This window comes from Anser cygnoides, chromosome 1 (genome assembly GCF_040182565.1).
Source record: "Anser cygnoides isolate HZ-2024a breed goose chromosome 1, Taihu_goose_T2T_genome, whole genome shotgun sequence".
Lineage (NCBI taxonomy): Eukaryota > Metazoa > Chordata > Aves > Anseriformes > Anatidae > Anser > Anser cygnoides.
In genome coordinates, this window is record NC_089873.1 from 130,038,522 (window position 1) to 130,057,496 (window position 18,975).

Sequence of the window (18,975 nt, forward strand, 5' to 3'; positions counted from 1 at the left end):
GGCCCCGGGGGGCCGCCCCGCGCCCCGCTCGCCCCCCGGCCGCCCGGGGCCCCCCGCCCCGACCCGCCCCGACCCGACCCACCTGGTGCAGCGTGTCCGGGGGCAGCTGCGAGGCCCGGAACAGCTCGCCCACGCTGCTGCCCCCGGCGGCCGCCTCGGGGGGCGGGCAGCAGCGCGAGAAGAGCTCGGAGTAGCGCTGCTGCTCGCTCTCGCTCAGCGGCAGCCCGGCGACGGAGGCGGCGGAGGCGGCGGGGCCCCCCGGCGGCCCCGGCTCCATGTCGGGGCGGCGCGGCGCGGGCAGAGCCGCTCGGCGGGGCGGCGGGGCCCGAGCCGCCGGGGGAGGCGGGGCGGCGGGCGGGCGGGAGGCGGCGCCGCGGCGGGGAAGGTGCGGCCCTCGCCTCAGCGCCGGGGGAGCCCCCGCGGCCGGCCGGTGCGCCCCGGGGGTGCCGCAGGGGTCCGGGCGCGGTGTCGTTGCCCCCAGCAGCCGGGCGGAGGGACGGCGGCGGTGCCGCTGGGAGCACCGCCCGCTGCCCGAAATAAGGCTGCGTGGGCGACCCGGCACCGGGCAGTGCTGTGGTGCTCTCGCACTGAGACTCGGTGGGCCGCTGCTGAGAGACTAAGAGAAAATAAACACCGCTACGTTCTCTGTCTACCTTTCTTCACTTCAGTTTCGAGGGCAAAGAGCCCCTCGTTTACCGAGACGAGATTTCTCTTTACTACTCACAGAATCACCGGCTGGCTGAGGTTGGGAGGGACCTCCAGAGATCACCTAGTCCAACCCCCCTGCTCGAGCAGGGTCACCCAGAGCACGTTACACAGGATCACATCCAGGCAGGTTTTGAGTGTCTCCAGGGGAAACTCTGCAACCTCTTGGACGGCCTGCTCCAGTGGTCTGTCACCCAAACTGTAAAGTTCTTCGTCATACGGCAATGAAACCTCCTGTGGTTCAATTTATACCCGCTACCCCTTGTGCTATCGCTGGCCACCACTGAGAAGAGTTTGGCCCCATCTGCTTTACATTGTCCCCTCAGGTATTTATAGAGGTTGATCAGATCCTCTCTCGATCTCCTCTAGGCTACACAGGCCCAGCTTGCTTAGTCTTTCCTCACAGGACAGATGCTCCAGCCCCTTAATCATCTTCATGGTTCCTACACTGGACCAACTGCTCCTCTGCAGCACCATGAATGGTCCTGTTGTAGGCGAAGCACCTCCCTAAAAGCCCGGCAGGTCACAAAATCCCAGCAGAGAGGCTGCCTGTTGGGTTATGTTGCTTGTCAGGCTTGCCTCTCCTCCTGTCATTTCAGCAGATGAGGTAGTTCAAGGCATAAGGTAACCAACCCATGGCTTTCACTGAAGGTTGCCTTCATGAGAGGCAGCAACCCGCCGAAGGGCAAGCGTTTCTTTTTCTGAAGGCTCTGGTGCTGACAAGAGGCCTGGCCCCCGAGAAACCAGATGGACCCGTAGCCAGTCACGCTCTTTTTCCGTTGGCAACACGTGGCTAGTGTCGTTAGATGTGCTCCTGAAATACAAAATGTTTAGGAAGTAAGCGCGTTTTAGTTTTTATGTGCTTGGTTGCTATTCGTTCTGGAAAAAAATATAATTAAAAAAATTTCATATAGTGTTATGACTGGAAAATATTAGGTTAGGGTTACTTCAATTATAGTTGTTATCGATTAATTTGTCTGTAAAGCCAAAAAAAAAACCACTTGCTAGCACATCACCAGTGTCTTCGTAAACAAGAACTGCTGTTTCCTTTCAAAATTACTTTATCCTCTCCACAGCGAATATAACCGTGCCTCCTTCTCCCCTGCACAGAACAGGGGAACCTTTAATTCCTCTAATCCAGAACGAACACACGTGCCGGTCTTCTCACTGTTCGCAATGCCGCACGGGCTGGGATTTGCAGTTACTGCGGGGACACAGCTGGTGATCCTGATAAAAGATAGAGGGTGAGGGGACCATAGGTGGAGAAAGCTTTGTTCCTTTAGGGACAGAGGATTGCCGTGGTATTTTGTCATTGTAAGGCATACGGTTTGGGAGGAGGGTGTATCTCAGAAAGTGAATCTTGAAGCCTGACTTGGAAAACTCAGAAAAATTACACGAGTCCTCTCCAGAAGGCGCTGCAGAGCAGAGTGAGCTGCACCAGGACTGCCCAGTTCTGGAAAGCCCAAAGATGTTGCTCACCCTCTCTGTGCCTTCAGTCGGGTACAAGGTACTGGTCAGGAAAAGGTAACTGCACCGTGGAGATGACATGGGTCATCTTTACATAACCATAGGCATATTTAATTATACGGCTCTTGTGAAAATAGGATAATAACTTCAGATTAGCTTGTGGAACTACAGCTGTCTTACAGCTGAAGTTGAAGAAGAGAGATGTTATTCTGACAGGAAAAAAAAAATGCTGTCAACATCTTCTGCTAATTTTGCATTTTCCTGTGACTGAAGATGCTTGCTGAAAATTGACCAGCTCAGTACTTGTGCTGCTAATGTCTTATCCTAACAAATTCTCCCTTCTCCAATGCCCCACCAGGCACCACTTGACATTTGTTGATGTGTTGGCCCCAGTTTTTCTAAGTTTTTCTACAGTGGGCATGGCAAGGAGATACTGGAAATGCCCATTGCCCCCTAGTCTCTCTTACCAGCCACACTGCAAACACAAACACAGCCTTTTTTTTTTTTTTTCCTTTGGACAATTTTCTCTTCTTTCTTGACCTGCACAACTTACATTACTCTTTACGTGTCACCCACTCTCACCAAAACAGACGGAGAGTCTGTGTACAAAACCAGCCTGCCCTGCTACCATAACCTCCAAGACCCCAAAGGACCAAACCCCCGCGAGCTGAAGAAGGAGGCAGGGCAACCAGCACTGCTCCTCTCTGCACACAGCGGAGGGGACGGTGCCATCCCTTGGTGCCAGGTGCGAGCTGAGCATCCCGTGGGACTGAGCACACCTTCAGGTCTGCCTGACGCTGATTGCAAGAACTGGTGCACCCCGAGAAGCCATGCGTGCGTGCTGAGTGTGTGCAATGTGTAATGGCAGTGGAAGTATTTGCCTGTGGGACGTGGTAGTCCGCTGGTACAACATTTCGATAGTGGCCTCATCCTCCTCTCTCTATGCTGGTATTGACAGACATCGCATGTCTAAAGTTCTTGTGAGGGTACATTAGTTCAGGCTGAGAGGCACCCAGCGGTAACAGAAGCCATGCAAGTACCGTAGGAAGATGGTTTAAACCTTCCTGTTTACAGGGAAGTTGTGATGTCATTATAGGCTACAAATGTTTCTTGCAACTAACAACCTCTACCTATCAGTAAATCAAAACAATGTAAGTATTTATTGTTTGCTGGAAAAAAAAAAAAATAATGGCAGTAATGTAAACTGGATTGAAATCCGACTTATCAAAGTACGCTTTAGATCTGTGTGTGGTCCTCCTTTCCTCCCTGCCTCCCCCACCCAAATAACAACGCAGTGACTTATTCTAAAAACAGCCAGCAGCAGTCCTACAAACAATTCCTTGATCAAGTGTGGGAGGGAGATGAAAGTGTTACTGGAAAAAAAAAAAGAGAAAAAAAAAAGGAATGCTCCTTCCAAAGATTTGCTAATAGGAATTGTACTAATATGTATGATGATAGGTAAGTTTTTTTCCATAATGAAATCATCGGTATCAATAGTCATATATAGTAGGACATGTAATATGTAATTAAAAGTAAAAAATCCCTTCTAATATGGTAGTATTTAGGGGATCCTGGGAATATATATACATGTATGTATATCTCTATATTATTTTTTTATTATTTTATTTTTGAGCAGTACAACCCAAAGACCAGTCACTAGAACGTGTACATTATTTCACTTATCATAGGGTTCAGACCGTGTTAAGCTTGCCCTGGCCTGAAAGGCACGAGGCCCAGCTGACAGCTGCGTCCTGTTGACAGTGACAACACCCCGCGTATCACTGGGCGAAGCTTCAGAAACACATGCAAATGTTTGGCTGGAAAACTGTCATCTAGATTTTCCCAAACCAGTCTGAGTGAATCAAACCCCTTCTACTAATAACATGTTAGGGATTTTTTATTTGTTTTCTCTGGAAAAGGAGAAAAGGCTTTGGTGACAAGTAGCTGGTTGCACAGGTTTCATACCCAGGGCATCAAGCATGCTTGGAATGCAGCTGACAGCCTCGTAGATCCATGCAGCAATTTAGTGTGCAAATACTCTTGCTGAGAGTACAGGTCCTTCATTATTCACGTTGCTGCTTGCACGAAGATGTTCCATCTCCAGGAAAAACAGGAGAAATGTTCAGTGAGCTGCAAAATTCAGTTCCTTGTCTTCCAGCTTGTTGATGCCTCTAGTGCATGAAAAACACCGAAGAAAGAGTGGCTATTTCCTAGCTCTGACCTATTCATAGATTTCAAAAATCAGATGGCATCATAGGTGAAAACTGCCTCCTCTGAGCAGACTGTGGAAGATACAGTTCATGACAGTTGTTTTTTTTTTTTCTTTTTTTTTTCTGTAAACAGCTGAATCCATAATAGAGAATAACAACTGAAGCCATAAAATATTTGACAAATATCCCCATATTTATTATTTCAGTAGGGAGGAAAAGAGGAAAAGACGACCACACACAGCTTTAAAACATACTTTGATAAATCAAATTTCTATCTGGTTTACGTAAGTGGCATTATTTTTTTTTCCAGTAAATAATAAATACTTACATTGTTTTGATTTACTGGTATGTACAGTTTCTTAGTTACAAGAAAGTTTTGAAAGCTTACAATGATATCACAACTAGCTGTGTTTAGAATAGTCTTCATACAAAGTATTTGTACAAACGCTTACACATGTAGTATGAGCTTCAGTGGCATAAGGCTAGGCCCATGCATAATCTTTAAAAGATCAAGACAAAAAATAGTATACGTATACTGCTTTTTAAGTAACTTTCCAGGAAAGTACAGGTTCATTTCCATTAATTTTCATCAAAGTCCTTGGTAGTTTTTTTCTTCTAAAATATTGGCTTCAAGTAAAACTGAAAAACATAATATTTTAGGTGCTCATTTGCTATATTTTTAGTTTTATTTTGAAAGATTATCCACTTCCTTTTATGTTCCATAGATGGAAAAGGTCACTCAACACACCGAATACAAAAATGTGGTTCCTCTATCATTTGTGCTTTAATTTAGGAAATTCACGGAGCCTTCAGCAGCAATCAGTGCATCTGGTTTCAACCAGAATACACTAAACCTTACCACATAGCAGGACGACACTTCCTAAAGATCTTATCATCAGCACGCCTGAAATCCTGAGCCAAGAAATGCTGCTCGAGGAAGATCTGCACGATCCTGGAAGTCGCGTGCAGAAAAACGTAGATTGGTAAGGTCATATGACTGTCTTCTCCCACAGACATGAGTTAAAAGAGGGGTCCTGCAGCACAGCCTGAAAGTTAACTGTGTTCTCACGGACAAGGAGGGGAATGTGTGTCACGCAGAAGGGCGATAACGAGAACATAGACTATAATTAAAGAAAATTTCTTAGTGCTTGGTGGGGTGGCTAACGTTCCCTCGCTTGTTAAGTCTAATGAACTGCTACTGGCAACCACGCTCCTAAGTGCATAATCACCACGGAAAGGCAGAGAGACATTACTCATTGCAATGGAGCCACTAATGCAAAGCAAATGTGTATTTTCCAATTGAAGAGGGTAACAATTAAATAAAAAAACACACTGCACATTCACTTTTCTGTGTGTTTTTCAGCTAATTTGCCTCTCAAAAACTTTGCCTTAAGACTCGGAAAAAAAGCCTCTAAGAAGTGTTCAGTTACGAGATACCCTGCTGACCAAAAAGGGCTTTCAATGCTTCTGCTGCGGTCTCATGCTTCGTATGCAGTTTTGACCTAAACGAGTTTCCTTTAGGAAAATAGTATGCCCTTATGCCATTTTCATGGTTACATTTTAACAGAGAAAATAGTCAGCCTTGTCCTCTAGTTAATTCATCAACTTGATATAAAGCACAAACAAATCAGCTGCAAAGTGCTACAGATTCTTCTATCACCACTGACAGCGGAGATAACAGCAACAATAAATTATATTTACTGCTAATTTTCCCAGGCCAAATACAGCTACAACAACGTCATTGCAATTGCAGTATCATCAGAGGCATTTTCTACAAGAACACGCAGCGTGCCATAACACTTGCAACCTGCACGTGACACATCTTTTTGTCCAGCACCAGCTTGAGAAAGGGTGGACTTTCACTGCATCACTTGTTATGCAAAAGCTGCCGTAACTGAAGCCCAGCCTGCAACATGATAGCAAACTCTAGCTCCCAGACCTCGCATGCAGAGAGAGAGAGAAACACGCAGCTGGCCCGCAGCCACCAGCAGCCACAGCTGCAGCTCCCTCCTTCGCAGCACTGCACCGTGGCCTCTTTACCTCTCCTAACCCAGCCTGCAAGGCAGGGTTTGCCTGCAGACAGTGCCAGGAGCCGTGCGGCTGCGTCTGGTGCAGGGCTGGCCAAGTAAGTGCTCAGTGCCCTCGGTACAGCTCAGCCAGCGCTGCTTAGAGACACGCCAGCTGCAGCCTGGTTGCAGAGCCGCTACCACATCGTGTGAGAAGCTCCTCTCCCTGCCTAGCTCCAGACAGGTACTTGGGGCATCGATGTGGAAGGAAAGAAATCTGAGAGTCCCGAGTTGCCTTAGTTTGGATCTGGCGTTGCTTCTCAGCAGTACAGGAGAAATTCTTGTCATTTTCTGCAGCAGGGACAGCCTCTGACTGTCAGAGCCACAAAGGCACAGAGGCAGCACAGGAAGGACAGCACAGACCACAGCTGGGCTCGTACAGCCCCTGCTAGCCCAAACAGCTTTCATCTCCTGCCCGCTCATGGCCAGCAATCTGCAAGTAGGGGAAGGTACCACAGAGGTAAATCATTGCCCCTCTCCTGTGCAAAAGGCAGAGCTGCAGAGCTGCACGCAGGAGATCCCACATGGATCTGGGAGCTTGAGCCTGGCCACAGTGAAGGCGGAGCACAAAGCAGTTTGCAGCACATCCCCAGGGACTGTTCTCCCATTGAAGGCTCTCACAAGGGAGGGCAAGAAGATCTTCCCAGACCCCTCTTCAAGGTTTGTTCCCTGCTTCCAGACTTCAGGAGGGAGCACGGCTAGCCGGTCAGCTCATCAGAGTACTGCCAGCCAGCTTCCTCACTCACCTTGCTGCAGCTGCAACAGCTTTGCTGAAATTATTCTTCATTTACAGCGGTACGAGAAAAGAAAGGACTGATACTCCTTGACACTCCTTGAGCCAAAAATCCTTTATAGATTTTCTATTCAGGTATTTAAAGCCAGGATTTAAAATAGGAATGGGATTGGGTTCAAAATATAGGCTAGTCTGTGCATAGGAACATACATTTTATGTCATTGAGCCAACTCTGTGTTGGTTTTTATAGAAAATCTTATTTTTCTATTTTTTAATTATGTGTTCTCATTGCTAGTACTGAGTAGCAAAGACTAAATATTGTTAAAATTTCCTTCACCACTCATATGTATTCTTCATTTTTCCCCGATGTAAGAATTGCAGGCAGGTGACAGGTGACATTCAGTATAGAGATTAGATATTAAATCTCCTCATGGTGAAGAGGGAAGGTGCAGGTAAGGAAGATAAATTACAATCTTGTGACTAAGGATTTTATCTTAGTGAGATTCACAAAAACCTGGTACCCTTCCTATCTTTGTTATATTTGCCACACAATCCTGCAAATGTTCTTCATTAGTAGTACAAACAAATTATTTTTTAGTCTTACAGCAGTCTTGTGAGGTACAGTCGAGGTTTGTAGGGCATTCAGATGCTCTGAAAGGGTAACGGGGAGCAAATAAACACAGTGAGGGACTAGCGGTCAGATTATTCCTGACATGAACTCTGGGGCGACCTGAGGTGTGATGACAGCGACTAACAGGAAATGAGTTGGAGAAATGCAGAATCCCATTACGTGGCTCAGAAGTAATTCTGTGCAGACGACCAGCCTCTGCCATACAGCCAAGTTCAGAGACCCCCGGCAGCAGCCAGCTCCCAGATCAGAGTGGTACAGCTGCCCAGGCCTAGGCTGACAAGCTCAGGTGAAGGACGATGGCAAAGTTGCTTTTGTGGAGTCCAGACCATCATCTGTGAACGGCACTGGGCCAGGTGACACACCGGTGGGTTGGTGCCAGCCACAGGATTTGCAGTGTTGCTCAGCACTATGTTGTGTGGCCACGCATCAGGAGTGGACTGCACAGGAGAAGCACGGGGGCACAACGCCCTCGAGGAGAACTTTAGGTGGGAGAATAGTCAACAGCACAGTAAAAGGGACAAGGTTTAGAAGCATCTCTCCAATAAAAGAAAGAAAGAGCTTCTCCCAAGCTGCCCCCACCCTTTTTCATCCCCTTCCTTTGGGTAATCAATCTGGTGAAGGGTCTAGAAAACAAAGGGTCGATCTGGGGATGGGTCCAGGGCAATGAAGCTGGTGAAGGGTCTAGAGAACAAGTCTTATGAGTAGCAGCTGAGGGAGCTGGGGTTGTTGAGCCTGGAGAAAAGAATGCTCGGGGAGACCTTATTTCAATTTACAATTACCTTAAAAGAGGTTGTAGTGAGGTGGGGATCAGGCTTTTCTACCAAGCACCATGTGATAAAACTAGGGGAAACAGCCTCAAGTTGCACCTGGGGAGGTTTAGGTTGGATATTAGGAGAAATTTATTTACTGAAAGTGTTGTGGGGCATTGGGACAGGGTGCCGAGGGAAATGCATGAGTCACCATCCCTGGAGGTCTTCAGGAAATGTGTATTTGTAGAACTTAGTATCATGGTTTAGTGGTGTACTTGTCAGTACTAGGTTACAGGTTGGACCAGATGATCTTAGAGGTCTTTTCCAGCCTGAGTGATTCTGTGATTCTATGATCTCAGGGTTCCCTGCCCTGTCTGCAGGTGACCTGGGACCTTTGCTATCATCCCTTCCTCATCCTCCTCTCCGGTGACTTACCACTGTCACCCCCATCTCCCCTTGCTGTATACCTGCCTCTGCAAGCTACATGTGAACCTTCATGTCATTCCCCTTCCTCTTCCCCCTCTTTGTAGCTGTAGAGGACTCTCTTCACTCCACTTCTGTCAGAGGATTCAGCCCCTTGGACTAGGAAATCCTGCTCCAGTGCCTGCGGGTATCCTGTGGAACCTATGGCTGATGCCACCTCGTAATATTCAGCTCTAAACTGCAGCAGATCTGCCACAGTGGAGGTCAGCCGGGCAAAAAGAAGAAAGAAAGAAGCTCTGCCTCAAAAGATGCCTATGCAGAGAATCACGGGCAGGGTGTAAGCTCACTGCTGTTCCCCTGGGTTAGCCGGCCCTGAGGCTGCAGCGAGCTGGGAAGCTCAGGTGCACCAGTGGAGCAGGGCACTGCGCAGCTCGGGACTGCCCGCTGTGCCGCCGGGACGTATCCTGCGCCTCCCCTCGTCACGCACGGCTGCAGAACAAAGCGATGGATGCAGCCTTTCCTGTTTGCTCGTCGGGGTGTGGTAAATCAGCCGTTCCTGGCCCTAATATTAGAAAAAACAATTGGAGCTCGGCCACAGGATGTGTAGCTACTCTCTTGCACTTGGTCAGCTAGACGTTTTACAAACATTTCCTACAACAATGCTCCAATTGTACTCGTAAATGACACTGCAAGCCCCGCTGTTCCGGTGCAAGAGCATTGCAGTGGAACTCGGGACTCTTCTGTCCTAAAAGAGCTCTGCACGTAGCTAGAGACGGAAGGTTTTACAAAACTTTGACATTTTAAATTAAAACTCCTAGGGATGTCTGGTGGTTTGGCTTTAACATGTGGACCAGTTAAGCAGCGTCCGTGCCTAGTAGTCCTGCAGAAACCATAAAGGGATGTGAGGAAGCCACAAAAGAACTGTTCTGAAGTAGAAGTGCTGAGAAGTGAAGCCCTTCTTACTAGGGTCCCTGGGCTCATAGCGAATATCCACTCTCTTCTTCTAGCGAGCGTTTCTGAGCAGTCATACTTTTGAACATTGTTGTGCTTTCCACATCGTTTAAATAATATACATTTAGCAAGCCTCGACCTCTCTGAAACTGTGGTTAGTTTAAGGGAAGAACTCATAATTTAAAGAGTGTAGTGTATTTGCTCAAAGAGTAATTGATTTGGAGGAGTAAGATTTGCTCAGAGTTATGGGATGGTTTTTTTCTTTCTTTTCTTTTTTTTTTTTTTGGTTGATAATTTTTCATTTTGATCATTCAGTGTATACAAGGTAATTTTTCTTTGAAGTCTGTATCCCAGTACAGTTACAGAAGAGTTTGCTCATACCTAGAAATGCTTATGCCATCTGTGTCGCATTAATTAACTTGTAATATTGGGATAAAACAATATGAAAAATTTTATAAATTATGAAGATCCACAGTCAAAACCAGAATGTGGCTATACTGAGTTTTGGGGGTAATTTTACTACTTTCTAGTGCCAACTCTTGCTATGTACACACAGTCAGGGAACTCCATACCTTGAGGGCCAGATCTCTTTGTACTTCCTTAACTTTAAAATCCATGAAAGAATACTGAATTTCCACAGGGCTGCCCACAGTTGAAAAGCTGAGCACGTGCAAGATAATGACCTACGAATTTACTGTAAGATAGACAGCACTGTAAAGATTTGCAATAAATGAGTGTGCCAGATGAGGCCCAATCTCAAACGTTAGAGTATAATTTTCTACTCTAGTAAATTGTTATTGAAGCTTTAATGGCAGAGTGAATCCTGAGCAGGGACCTAAATGAAAAGTCATCAACATCTAAAAAGTCAAACAGCTCGACCAGTTACAGGAAATGCCATGGAAAGAAAATTAAATAAAAAGAAAAGAGAAAGCTAAAAGGAATAGCTCAGCTGGATGACTGGGTGTGAGTATTGCAAAATCCTTCAAAATTCAAAAAATTTATCAGTTTTCAGACCAATATATTTTTTCTAAGTTATCCACAGTGAAAACATCTCAGCAAGAGGAGCAGTGATGGTCTTGCATAGTAATATTAGAGATGCTTGAAATCTGCAGTTCAAAACCAATCTCTCTGGGACACTGAGTGAACAGATGTTCAGAGGCAGTCTGCTGCTTGGAGTACTTACAAACTAAAACCACATGAGAGATGTCATAGCTGCTGATGTTCTCAAGAAGGACAGACTATATTCTGTGGATGTTTTAAAAGTCAGCTCTAGTAATCCTTGATGATCCTACAGATTCAGAAAAATCCTAATATCTTATTCTGAGAAAACTCAGCAGAGAGATGCAGATGAAAAGCAATTGGGTTATCAGCATTCCTAACTAAAAATAATAATTTTGTGAGAAGCAGGGTTTATGAAGTGTGGTTTTCCCACACTTCTCTCGTCTGGATGTTTGGGTGCCCACAGGGGGGTGAGGGAACACCACAAACTTTCCCCAGTTTGAACATTGCCTTGGTCTGTTTCTGGCCTCCCAGCAGTGGCTGAGCATCCTTCTGTTCTGAAGACTTGAAGGAAGCATTTGCTTGTAGCTTCTCCTGATCAACTGTGAAATTTAGTGTCAGATGTAACAAGGATAAAAAAAACTCTGTAGCTGCCATAGGAAATCTTGTGTTATCAGTTAAATTAAAACTGAGAGAAAAAACTTCACACTCAGAAGGAAGAAATTAGCATCCAGTTGGCAAGGCATCTATATTAAACCAGATACTGATCTCAGCAGCACCAGAATTAATTAGGAATAATTGCAATCCACTTCTGCACTGAAGAGAGTAATTTTTTTATGATTATGTATTTTCTTATCTGTATGCTTGAGCCTTTAAGATTATAATCACATTTTTAAATGTTACTTTGGTTTAGTAACTGAAGATGGTATCTGAGGATAGATGGCATGTATTAGGACTGTTCTAGACAAAACATCCTACACAAAAATAAATACCGAGATAAAAAAATAGAGCACCACAAAATTAGGAAATGTCACAAGTAAGATGGCCTATACGATGTTATTTCTGTCCTGTTATGGGCACAGAGGCCATAATATAAATGCAAGGTAAAAATTAATTCTATAAAGTTCAGCTATATTTGCTAAATAGTGATGGAACCTAGCAGATCATCTGCTACTGGGGAGACGTGACCTTACTAATTTCTGAATAAGGACACCTTCTAGCAGTGAACAAGATAATTATATTGTGAAGTGTAGTTCACAAGCCTTGGAAGAGGTGATGTTGAGTAGCACGGGGGGCTGAACAAGCCAGAGTTTGGCTTGAGTGGGGCCCAAGCAGTTAGGGCAGGTCAGGGAGAGCTGGGGGAGTGGTTTGTGATATTTCTCTTCCAAACTCACTCAGCACTGAGCGTTGCAGGGTTGGGTACGTGTACCACAGCGGTAAATGAGCGGACTAGCAGCACAAGCAATTAACTCCAGTTTCTCTTGCAGGGATGTAAAGCGTACGGTGTATGCAGTCTCTGGAGAGCCTCCCTGAAGTGTGGCACTGTGATTTCTCACACGTGACATTAACCCCTCTGTAAAAATGTGCATAGGCACAGAGCCACGCTTTCTTCATGATTAAATGATTATGAGAAAATACTTAGCGATACGAGTGCAAAATAGAAGAGGTGAAACTATAAATCATGGTGACTTGTCCTTTGCACCAGAACTCCCTACACAAGGTCAAAAGATACAGTGGGTGAAATAAAGGACAAAAGCTCACAGTGTGCCTGCTCTGACAAGCCTCTAGAGTGCTATAGTAAGTTCAGCAAGCTGCTTACGTGTAGTCCGCTCCCACTTCTAAAGATACGGATTTTTTAACCATATTTCTCACTACAGTTGATTTTTACTTCAACAGCAATAAAATACCATCAAGGAAAAAAAATCATAACCTTTTCTTTTGCAGCCCATTTGCTAATCTGTGCAAATCTAAGTAACTGTGTAGCCAGAGAAGTAGTAATAAGGCCAACAGTTGCTGCAGTGAATTAGCCTCTATAATTGAATCTGTGTATGTGCATCTCAGCTCTGAAATTAGATGAAATGCAACGACTGTTGTGTTCCTGTATAGCCGTGCTGACTATATTGTGTTCCTCGTGAGTAAAGATACGTGTCAACGTACTGTGCTAAAGACAGACCTGGTCCGTGATGAAATACTTCACAGCAAAGAACAGCCATATGTTAAAGAAAGGGGAATAAAGAGGGGGAAAAAGCTCAGCCACTCCTTTATTTTTTTCAGTACTGCTCAAGACATTAATTGCAGAAAATGAGGCACCTAAAAATATCTGAATATAGATTTCCTCGCAGCACTGACGAGCAATTAGGCTTGTTTCCCTCTACTGTATGTTTGCCCGGTTCTGCTGGTCTTGTACTTCTGCTGCCTGACAGCAGAAGCTGAGGATGATACTGTCTCACAATTTTAGTTGGTAAACAGATGCTTTTCAAAGCAACAGCTGCACTCCAACAAGAAAACTTTAATTTTCTTTTACAATTTTACAGTGAGATAAAGCAGCTGGAATGCTTTGAAGATAAAGGAGCTCATGAATAATTCACTTGACACCTTTATCCCAACGTATGGGTGTCTTCATTAAATAAAATTGCCTCCTGTCAAGGGCAGTGAGAGGTTTTTGGCAGGAAGGCAAAATAGATTCCACTTGAGACCCCAGATAATGACAGCTGGATATCAGTGCCAGTATCATTTTGCAACTTTTTATTTATTATTGCCCTTTAGATCATTTCCATATAAAAATCACTTGGGCTGAATGCTCTGGAAAGCACTGCAGCCAAAGAAAAGGCATCAGCGGGTATGTAGATTGCAAACACCCCATGGCCAGCTAACAAGAACAGATTAACAGGTTATGCATATTATACATAGCCCAGGAAGGACGAGGGTCTGGCCAGACCCTGAGGTTGCCCTGAGCAACCTGATCTAATGGGTGGCATCCCTGCCCATGGCAGGGGGGTTGGAACTGGGTGGTCTTTGAGGTCCCTTCCAACCCAAGCCATCCTGTGATCCTGTGATCTGAAGTGAGATAAGAGCCTGCTGCTCTCCTCCAGAATGCCTGCCTGCCTGCCTGCTTGCACCTAGACACACACTACAGCTCTCAGGCAGGCTCCTAAAGCTCATACAGCACAGAAAAGCTACTGCTGGTAGGCATAAGGGAGCAGGCAGATGTTTTAATCAGGCAGCTGGTGATGAATTTAATAAATTACAGAGAGAAAAGATGGGAAAAGGCTCACAGCAAAGAATGGTCCTGAATTGCCAACTGAAGTGGAACAGCCTTTTGGTGAGGGTCTGCTGGGAGCGAGATGCTGGGAGGAAAGGTGTATCAGGATATTTGTGAATTAACGAAATAGGGACTCTGGGGGAGTTCGTTGGGAAGTAACAGCTAGCTACCTCCTTCCGACCTGGGAACCTGCAAACAGGTCGGGATTAAAGCAGGATGAGAATCCGCAGAACAGGTCTTCACTATTACTCCACGTGTGGACGACAGCCACTGCAGAATTATGGATGCCTTGTAACGTTGTAGCACCCACCTTTGTAAAGGGGAACAAACTAGCGCAGAAAAGGGCACTCTTCCACACACATCATTTCAGAATAATCCCGTGTCACTAGAAGCCCTTAGGGAGAGGATATAAAATAGTACCACTACAAGTCTCTCACTGAATATTTTTTCTTGTTTCCACCCTTGTAGGTGTGTGCTTGTGCGTGTTCCAAATAGCTGCAGCCTTTTACACAAAGCTATTGTAAGTGACCTGTACTATCTATCCCAGCCATAAGCAAGAAGCATAGCCGTTCACACAAGGCAGATTTTGGTCAGCTTTAATTATCTCTCTTTTACTTTGAGACACTTTTCGATGGCAGTGCATCACTGCTATTTCGAGTCCTCTCGAGCTTTGCGCACAGCACAGAATTTTGCTCACAGTGATTCAGCTGCGCTGTTGTTTGCAGCTTTAGCATGGGCAGCGCTGCCAACAGAAACCTCAGGAGCAAGGATATTGGACATGACACCGAGAGCAACGCAAAGCTGCCGACAAATACAGCTCTTAGTGCCACTGACTGCGCTAAGCAGGGGTGGAAAGCTTCCTGCAGCTTTCTTGGTACAAGCACGAGTGCAAAGTCATTCCTTGGGCTTTCAGATTGTTAGGGCAAGCTGCTGAGTGAGGCTGTCCGGCAATGTTCCCATGCTAAAAATACAGTGGAAGATAACTGCTGTTTCTGGGGGAAAAGTTTTCCTCCTCGGATTTGTCTGTGGATATTATGCTGCACATACATACTGCTGCACGGGAAGTATGGCACCTCTTCTTTTACTCAGGCTCATATTTCTTTGGTCTGGTGCCTTTTTGCTGGTGAACATTTTTTCTCCTATCTACATTTCTGTGAAGGTGTTTCACGTCCTTAGCATTTTGTCTATTGCAATTCATTACACATTCTGTTACCTCTCATGGAGAACAATTGACACTTTATAGTGGAAAAAAATAGCACCCATTAAATTTGGGGATCCGTGAACTTCTACCCTTGCGTTCTTTCACACACATTTTGTGATTCAGCATTTTGGAAGCTGCATTGCAAGGCAAAAATCAAATAGTATCTCCTTTTTTATCCAGTGGCAAAGCCAAAATTTTTCTTAAACCATCTCAGCAGTGACTGATTGCCATTTCTCTGGAACAAATGTGAGCAAGCAGCCAGTTTATGCTGAACGCTCTCATTAGCTCTTCCAAGGGATTTGTAAAGGACAACAAAAAGCAGGGGTACAACAATTACTGTGATGGCAAACTGGAATTCTAGGGCTTATGTGCTTTTCCATTTAAGAAACAGTTGCAGTGATTTAAGATGATGTCATTCCTTACTCTCTTCTTTGTCCAGCCCCACTCATCTTTTCCAAGCCTCTTGCAAGTAATATTTAAGTGTTCGTAAGCCAATACCATACACAATCTGAAAGCTTGGCATCAACTGCTTCTCACAGCGATTTAAGTTTGGTTGCTAGACTACTAGATTTCACATCAAACTGGCTGAAGGACCATTTTCCTTTACTGATTCAAAGACGTGGAAAGTGTGGTTGTATTCACCTCTGGCAGAAGGACAACAAAGATTTGGTAAATAACAATATATATCGTTGCAGCTCTTACTTTACTGAAATTAGCATCCAAGTCCTAAACTATAATTTTGCAAAGCTAAATGGAAGAAATCCAGAGTTAAGTTTTGCAGATGATCAACAAATTAATTGCTGCACCAACATTTTTGAAGTGCTACGTAATTTTAGTGACTATTAACTGGTTGCAAGCCACTTTAATAAACCTAATCAAGTAAACCAATTGCTTGTAAGAGCCATAGAAGAAAAACTATTCCCTTTGGCAATGCAGACCTCCATTATTTGGCTAGATACATTTACTGGAGACAGAGCTATACTAGGCAGGTTCAAGCCAGGAGGACAACTGCCATATTCCAGACAGAAGAAAAATATTTTCCAACAGGGAAAGAAATTGAGGGGAAAGAAAAAAAAAAAAGAGAGAGAGAGAGAGAGGGAGAGAGAGAGAGAATGATTACTGTTAGAGATAGATCTCTTTCATATTGATGATTTCAGTCTTGTAATTGCAATTCATTGGAATTTGAAATGAATATTGTTTATTCTCAGTGATAACAAATGTTGTTCTAAGCTTGTCAATAACCTGTAATAACTGAAAAATTATCAAAACCTAAAGTGCTTAATCAAAGGAGAAAATAATAAAGGACAAATTTTAAAAGGTTGTTGTCAACATTTATTCACAGACACTAAAAATGAACAACTTGAAAAAAGGTTAAAAAAAAAGGTTGATTTTATTCTATAAATGGCCTGACATAGTACATCTGCAGCTCTGAATATATGCAGCAAGAAGAAACAGTTTGGCATGCATAAGTGTTTGGAAAACTTATGTTAATAATTGTTAAAGTGGTTTTGCACCCCAAGAAACCTGCTGAAAGGACTTTGTACTTGTATGTCTTTTTTTTTCTTTTCTCTTGCAGTTAGAGTAATAAATAAATAAATAAACAAAGCATTGCTTCTTCATAGAAGCTTTGTATCTGGCAGGGAATGCAAGGCATTCCCCCACTTTCTTCTTTGTGATATTAGGAGGAATAGAGATTGGAAAGCAGGAGTAGTAACCTTGGGTCAAAGGAAAGTGTCCAGGCATGAAAACGACCTTCATTTGACTTCATTGCACAGTGATGATCAATGTCAAATGTGCTCAAATGTCCTTTGAGGTAAGACACACTTGCATGCAGCACCAAGGTTTCATAGAACCATAAAAATCGTTAAGGATGGAAAAGATCTTCAAGAAGATCCGGTCCAACCATCCCCCCACCACCAATGTCACCCACTAAACCATGTCCTGAAGGACCATGTCCAACCTCTCCTCAAACTCCCCCAGGATTCTCAGTACTCTAACAAGCTGAGATGTACTGAGTTACTGAGTGAGTATCTTTACAGTGAACAGTGGAAAAACCTGTTTGCCATTACAGGGTGTAAACACATGTAACAGAAACACCAGAATTGCTATGGACGGAAATGTGTGTCTGTAGGCTCCAGAAGAAACAAGGGAGCAAAGTGACGAAGCTACATGACCACGGCAGTGCTGTTTCTCTTCCTATTATCTCAGCATTAGGACTAAAGATACGTGACATGAAGAAGCAATCAAAATGGGCATCAAACTTGTTGAAGATTCACAGAGGCAAAAAAAGTAGTGCTCTTTGTTCAACTCTTTGTTTTAATTGTTGAAGAGTAGGGGCATGACGTTTCCATTTTTCCACTCACCAGGGACATTGCCTGAATGCCAGGACTTTTCAACTATGATGGAGAGAGGCTTGGCCACTCCATCAGCCAGTTCCCTCAGGACCCTGGGATTCGTGTCATCGGGTCCCATGGACCTGTACCTGTTTAGATTCATCAGGTGGTTTCAAACCCGCTCTTCACTTACAGCGGGTGGGACTTTGATCCCCCAGCCTCCATCTATGGGTTCAGGGAAATGAAAGACTTGGGAAGCCCGTCTACCAGTGCAGACGGAGGCAAAGCAGTTGCCGAGTATCTCAGCCTTCTCCATGTCTGTCGTTACCAATTACTCAGGTATAGAAACTCACTCCTAAGATAAGAAATTAGCCACCCATAATCGCAAACACACTACTATTTTCACCCCTCAGTCTATTTTCACAAATGTTAAAGGCGCATGGTGGCCCTCAGGGACTCCTCCTGTCACCCCAGCGCAGCAGCCTGAAGGAAGCTGAGTCCTCTCTTGTGCTCTTCCTCGAGGCTCTGTGCAGAAGGGTGCCACACAGTGCCACCTCTCACACAAGGGCTAGGGGATGGGAAGGAAGCACTCACACAACCCCTGAGAACTGGCAACACAGTTCTTTATTGCCGGGACATCCTGCAGGTGACCATGCGGGATGTCTGTGGTGTTTGGTGGCTCCAAGCTAATGCTGGGGATGGAGCCTGCGCGACGAGTAGGGAGCTCACCGGGCACTCCTACGGCGCTGTTGGTGCGCTCTGATGGCAGGGAGCAGAGGCATGCCGGGGTAGTCGCGGGTCTGGTCTGGCCGAGGTGGATCCAATTCCATTGGTTCCTCCACATCCTTTGGTGCATCCATCTCCATGGGCTCCACGGTGTTTGGCAGAAGGACAAGCCAGTCCTTGCCCGGGACTGCCCACACGGGATGCCTTCCATCTGGAATGTTTTCAGGCCAGGGTGCCGAACCAGGGGGTCGTACAGTCCCACGCCGAGTTCCCATGCCACTCTCTGGGTGATTTTCATGCATGGGTTTGATGCTGCCGTATGGTTTACGGCCATGGCTGGGTCCCACGCTGCATTCTGGATGATAGGCACGCCTCTCCTCCCCGCGGCTGTCCGTCTGACACTCCTGCCTTCGCCCCACGCCAACGTTGCGCCATTGGGAAGGCCCAGGCCCCCTGTCGCTGTATGGCTGAGGGGGCGGCCTGTTCCCTGCGTCGTTGCGGTGCCAGTGGTACCGCCTG

At 45.4% G+C, this 18,975-nt stretch overlaps 1 protein-coding gene across 3 annotated transcripts in view; it reads right to left on the minus strand.

Moving 5' to 3' along the window:
* Window positions 1-339, minus strand: part of REPS2 (RALBP1 associated Eps domain containing 2) — a 96,338-nt gene extending 95,999 nt beyond the window's left edge. The window contains exon 1 of one of the 3 annotated variants that reach the window (XM_066981470.1): window positions 83-339. In XM_066981470.1, the coding sequence (XP_066837571.1) occupies window positions 83-277 (195 nt within the window). In that variant the 5' untranslated portion in view covers window positions 278-339. The remainder of the gene's footprint in view (window positions 1-82) is intronic. The other 2 variants (XM_066981457.1, XM_066981465.1) reach the window with 2 other exon arrangements.
* Window positions 340-18,975: the final 18,636 nt, after the last annotated feature.